The sequence below is a fragment of the Alligator sinensis genome, unplaced genomic scaffold, assembly GCF_000455745.1.
Source record: "Alligator sinensis unplaced genomic scaffold, ASM45574v1 scaffold282_2, whole genome shotgun sequence".
Lineage (NCBI taxonomy): Eukaryota > Metazoa > Chordata > Crocodylia > Alligatoridae > Alligator > Alligator sinensis.
In genome coordinates this window covers 2,727,211-2,733,040 of record NW_005841879.1, presented here as the reverse complement: position 1 = coordinate 2,733,040, position 5,830 = coordinate 2,727,211, and the positions used below count along the sequence as shown (strand labels likewise).

The following is a 5,830-nucleotide window of genomic DNA, read 5'->3' as shown; positions in this document are numbered from 1 at the left end:
TGGCAGTATCAGGGCCGGTACCCATACTCACAGGGGTGGGGCAACTGGGAGACACTGCAGAGAGAGGGGGCCTGGCCAGGCTGACTGGTGCAGTACAGGAGCCCTGGGACTCCTCCTCCCTCCAGTCCACACTGGGGCTGGACATACCCTGCTGCTGCCCACACAAATTGGAGCCACCATGCTTCAGCCCAGTCAGGATGGTGGCAGCTGGGGGCCCCCTCCAGCAGGGCTAGGGGAACAGGGGGCTGCAGGTTGAGAGTGAGGAGCACCAGTAGGCCCCGGGGGTGGGGGAGGGGGTGCTGTGATTTGGGAGTGAGGGACAACAGCAGGGGCAGGGCACTGGCATATCAGGGTTGCTTAGTACCACAAAGCACTGGGGACAGCCACAGCTGGACCCGCATCCTGGTGAGTGAAGGGGGCAGGAGGAGCTCTGATTTTCCATGATTAAAAAAAACAAAATCAAACACCAAAATATACAGGTATTTAGAATTTATTTTATTATAATGATTGAGGCACTGATAGGCTTCCAAGCTGCTTTAAAACTCTAAATATATCAATAAAATATATATATGGTGGTGTTTCATGTTAATCATGGAAAAACATGGATTTTGTGGCTTTTAATCAAGAGAATTGAGGACTCTTTATCAGAGAATTTGCAATTTTTAAACAGAGAAAGCCAGGATCCCTGATGATTCACTATCATACTTCTAAATCACATCAGATAAGTTACAATTTAGAACAAGCAGTTGTACTCAGCAGCACAGCCAACCAGACCTCGCTACAGCAATATCCCCAACTGCAAAAAGTTTTTTTCTAAAAGAAAAATCCTATATCAGGTGAGTTGCCTACTACTTATTCACAGCAGCAGTGTCAAAACATAGACTTAAGTTTAATTCACCAAGTGACTTAAAAATGCTGTATCTATAAATTCAATTTTGTTTCAAAAGATCATTATTAATCATGCTAATCATTTTAAGTCTAAACATTTGCTGAAATCTTTAGAATTTGCAAGAAAAATCTTTACATCTAGACATAAAGATACTTTCAAGAGAAATGTCTTAAACTTCTTTTAAAACAAATTAAGACTGCAAACAAAGAAAGCTAACATCTTCTTCACCCAAAATGCAAAATTCTAATTTTAAAATGAATATTAATCAATTAAAAAAAACTTACTGTTGCTTTAAATGCTTTATCCAAGTTAACATCTTCATCCTTCCATATTCGTAAAACCTTAAAAAGCACAAATAAACAATATCTCATTCCATATAGACCACCCAGGCTGCTGAAATACTAATTAGTTAAAAATCAATCAATCAAGTATTCCAGAATTCATAAAGAGTGATCTAAATGAGTTCACTTTTACAGGGTTTGTACAGGTGGGGAACCGAGAAGATCCAGACAAAAAAGAGTTCAGGTGTCAGGAATAAAGAACAGCCTCAGTAAGCTTGAGTTTGAAAGGAAGGAGGGGAAGATTTTTGAGAATAGAAGGCTTATAACATTCCAGATGGATAGCAGAAGTCAGATAAATACAGACTGAAAGGGAGGAAACAGAAAAAAAATAGTAATGACAGGATGTGGGAGGGGATGGGGTCAAGGAGAAGGATGACAGAAAGAAAAAGACAGGAGACACTCCAGTTATTAAATGTACTACACTGGCATGAGGAAGTGTTCAAAAGAATCCTTGACTAGAAGTATATATGGTACCAGATATTTTCTCAGTAAAAATTTTAAAACATGAAAGAACAGAAAAAGAGGGCTGAAAACAGGATATGTGAAGTTAGGAATTATTCCAATCATTTACATGGTATATTAATGTAAATCAGGACATTTCCAAATGTCAACATTTATTATTTTATTGATTCTTCCAACCAAAATGTATGAGCTAAAAGTCATGTCCAATCCCAAGACTACATGAACCCTCTTATCCACCGTAGGTGCAATGATACAATGAGGGGAGGTGATCCAAATCCTAGAGGAATCCTGGACGTGTTCCAGGATTTGGATGGCCCCTTTGACATGAGAAGCTGCATTGATGTTAAAGAATAAGAGGCATTTCCAGCTGTGCAAATTAACAGATAAATCACAACTAAAGACTAATTTCCTTCTTATTTGCAATTCATTCAGAAGACTTTATAGCATTAAACACTGAAAAATATAAATCTCACCTTATCGTCTTGAACAGCAACAAATTCCCCAGTTTCAAAGTTACAGACAACTGGACATGTGATCATTTGACCTTGTTTGACTGACCAGCAACCAAGTGCTTTTTGATCTGAAACCTAGAAGAGTCAAAATAATTATTTTAGCTATGCTAAAAGTAACTTTTCAGCTTTCACATAGGATACAAATATACCTTCAAAGAAGGGAAAATATTACATAAGTTAATCAAAATATCATTAACTCCCTATTCAAGTGATAACATAGGAACTGACATACTGGATCAAAGCTAGTGCATGGTGTTAGACAATGACCTGTACAAGGTGTTTCAGAAGGTGTTAAAAACATTGCAGCTGACAGGCATGGATTAATCTTCCCTCTTTGTTAACAGTTATACTGGTCCTGAACACCAAGGAAAGAACCACAGGCCTTGGCATATGACCTTTAACATCTTTTACAAATTCTGTCATGACTATAAGAAGTCTGGAGGTTTTTGATAATTTAAGTGTCCAATCAGACAGATTTTAAAGGACTTTCTGGGGCTCAAATCAGCTTCCCAATGTCACTAGTTAGCCACAGTGGTTTACTTTTTGTATTACTTGCATAGCTGCAAGTTCCCTTCTTGGCAGTCCACACACAGTAAGAGACTCCATGAATTTGAAGGTTATTTTTTGTGTGTTTTAGTAATGTCCATTATAACCCAAGAGCATTTTTAATTAACCTTATTTAATTAAGTCTCCCTTTTTGAAGTTGGGTGTTGCGGTGTTAGTTTCTGTCCCTTATCTACCCCCACAGACGTTTAATTTATTTGTATTATGGTCATTATTACTCTGCAGTTTGGCTACCATCACTCCTTGAATTAGGGTAGAGGTTCCCTACCCCTGGGCCACGAAGGTTTGGCTGCCGGACCAGGAATCCAGAAGTGACCGGCATACCACGGACCGGAAGCCAACTCTTTTTCATCCCGAGTATAGAACAGGGTTGGCTGCCAGTCCGCAGTACACCGGTCACTTCCGGTCTGCAGTCTGCTGGTCCGCAGCTCGCCATCTAAAAAGGTTGGGAACCACTCAATTAGGACATATATCGCCCAAAACAGCCATCAGCTATGCAAGAAACTATTACTAACATTTCTGAGATGTTTTCCCTCAGCTTTCTTTTATGGTATTTGACCAGTTGGCCTGTGATGTTCAAATAGTCATCCTGATTTAGATTTTGTTACTGTTTAAATCAGGGCGGGCAAAATGCAACCTGCTAGGCCACTCTATCTGGCCCACGGGGCCCCTAAAATATTTAGGAAATTAATAATTTATCTGCCCCTGGGCTGCCTGTCATGGCTGGCCAAAACCCAGTCAGCGGCCCTCCGCCCAAAATAATTGCCCACCCCTGGTTTAAATGATGTGGCATCGTACATCCGTATGCTTCCCCGATCTGGGGACTTGCGGCACAAACCCTCCTAGTCAACACAGACCCTTACAGCTGGGGCCACTCACAACCGCAGCAACGAGACCATCCCACGGGAGAGCCAGGCCCCGTCGTACTGAGGAGGCGGCAGCCCACGCCCTGAAGAGCGAAACAGAGCGGGAGGACAGGACTGCTTGTTGAACTTTTCCACGATCCTCCGGTCAAGATGAAATTAAGTGTTTTTATATTTGAAAAATAAAGAGTCCCAGGGATATGAATTCAGCGATATGGAGGGTGTCGCTGTGTGGACCTAAGGACACGGGCAGATTGGTTGAGAAAATCTGAGGTGGTTTCATAAAAGATACCGGGTTGACCCCAAAGCATCTTGTCTGCTCAGGTAAAATCAGACTTTTTGCCCCCCCCCCCAAACTTAACGTTTGAAAGCGGTTAAAGTCAGGGGCTCGTGTGCGACGCCTCGCACAGAAGGGCAGACCGCGGGGCGGGTCACAGCTCCTCGCTCCCGCGGCTTGCACACGCAAGGAGGCCCGCAGCGACCCTTCACGGCACACACGAGGCCGCACACACGCACGGGGCGGTGGGGACGGGGCCTCCCCCGTGGCACACGCCGCCGGGCCGCTACCTTGTAGAGCGTGGCCGTCCTGCCGCGGTCCGTGAGCAGCACCTGGTCGGCCCCCGGCGCGGGCTCCAGCCCCAGGACTCCCTGCCCGGGCCCGGCCACCAGGCCGCAGAGCGTGAACGCCTCACACAGCGCCGCCATGTTGGACACCCGCCACCTCTCGCGAGAGTTGGGCCGTCACGTGCGGCCCAGCCTCCGTCCTGGCCCGGAGGGGAAGGCCCCGCGCATGCGCAGTGGGGAGAGCCGCGCCCGGCGTTGGCGGGAGGCAGCGCCCCCTATGGGGGGGAGGGGCAGTTCAATGAGGCGAGGGCAGTGCGCCGACCCACAGGCTGCCTGTGGTGACCCCAGGATCCCCCCCCAGTGAAAAATGGCTTCGTCCACTGAGGAGATGGGGTCAAGGTGCCTGCCACCAGCATCCTTGTTGTGGCAGGGCTGTCTCTGGGTTGCCGGCTACACGTTACCTATATTCTGTGGTTCATGGCTGAATAGCACAATAAATGTAGACCGGCCATGCTGGCAAAGTGATCCTCATGCAAGAAACGGGGGAATTGCGTGATAAGTGTAGACCAGCCATGCCTGCAAAGTGATCCTCACACAAAAAACGGAGGAATTACGTGATAAATGTAGACCGGCCATGCCTGCAAAGTGATCCTCGCTCAAGAAACAGGGGAATTGTGTGATAAATGTAGACCGGACATGCCTGCAAGGTGATTCTCATGCAAGAAACAAGTGAATTGCATAATAAATGTAGACCGGCCGCGTGTGCGAAGTGATTCTTACACAAGAAATGGGTGAATCGCGCAATAAATGTAGACCGGCCATGTGTGCAAAGCAATGATCACACTATCAAAATGACTGTTGCAGCACTGTACCTAGACTCCTGGTGGCCCCAGGAGAACTTTTCGTATCGGGCCCCTCTTCGCCAGAGATTATGGTAATAATAATTATAAAATGACCATTTTTGGGCCCCATTTCTGTCTGGGCCCTGGGCGGCCGCCCAGTTTGCCCATGGCTGTGTCCGGCCTTGGATTGTTGAGCTATAAAAAGAGACAACCAGCTGAAAATGTCCTGCTGGAAAATGTTTAGCAACTCTATAGCTGGTTTCTATCCAGCTTTCATTTGTGAATGTGGCAGGGCTATAACTGAAGTAGGAGGCTCTGGAGACACAAATCATCATAGCTGAAGCGGCAAAGTCTTGTCGTCAGGATTCAAATTATGGAGAAGCTTGCCAGTAAGAGAAGAGAGCCCCCCTTTAAGATTTGAAATACCATAACTTGGTGGGGGGGATGGTCAGAAGTCTGGGGGATTTTATTAGGCCAACATGATGGGCAGCCCATTTTTTTTTGCAGACCCCCCCAACCCCCGAGAGTCAAAGTGTAATTCAAATCCTGCTTGTAGTATCAGTAAGCTTTGATATGGGCCTTTAAATACTGAGGCACATAGATTGAAGGACACCTCTGAAAATCTGAACCTAGTGCCTTTTTCAAGGTTGCAGTGGCAATGTGGAACCGGGAACCCCGGGATCCGTATCCCGGTCCTGCAGCTTATCCGCTTTATATAGGGACCTGAACTAACAGCACTTACAAGATTTTGCCTCCTGTTCTGTTCACTCATACGACTGTTTTAGGACAGCAG

General features: G+C 45.7%; 1 protein-coding gene across 2 annotated transcripts in view; it reads right to left on the bottom strand.

Annotated features, from left to right (window-relative positions):
• NOL11 (nucleolar protein 11) overlaps positions 1–4,352 on the bottom strand; it is a 19,633-nt gene extending 15,281 nt beyond the window's left edge. For both annotated transcript variants that reach the window (XM_006017359.3, XM_025196275.1), the window contains exons 1-3: positions 4,199–4,352; positions 2,166–2,279; positions 1,174–1,230 (exon numbers count right to left, since the gene is read on the bottom strand). In XM_006017359.3, coding sequence (XP_006017421.1) covers positions 1,174–1,230; positions 2,166–2,279; positions 4,199–4,336 — 309 coding nt within the window. In that variant the 5' untranslated portion in view covers positions 4,337–4,352. The remainder of the gene's footprint in view (positions 1–1,173; positions 1,231–2,165; positions 2,280–4,198) is intronic.
• Between the last annotated feature and the right edge of the window lie 1,478 nt (positions 4,353–5,830).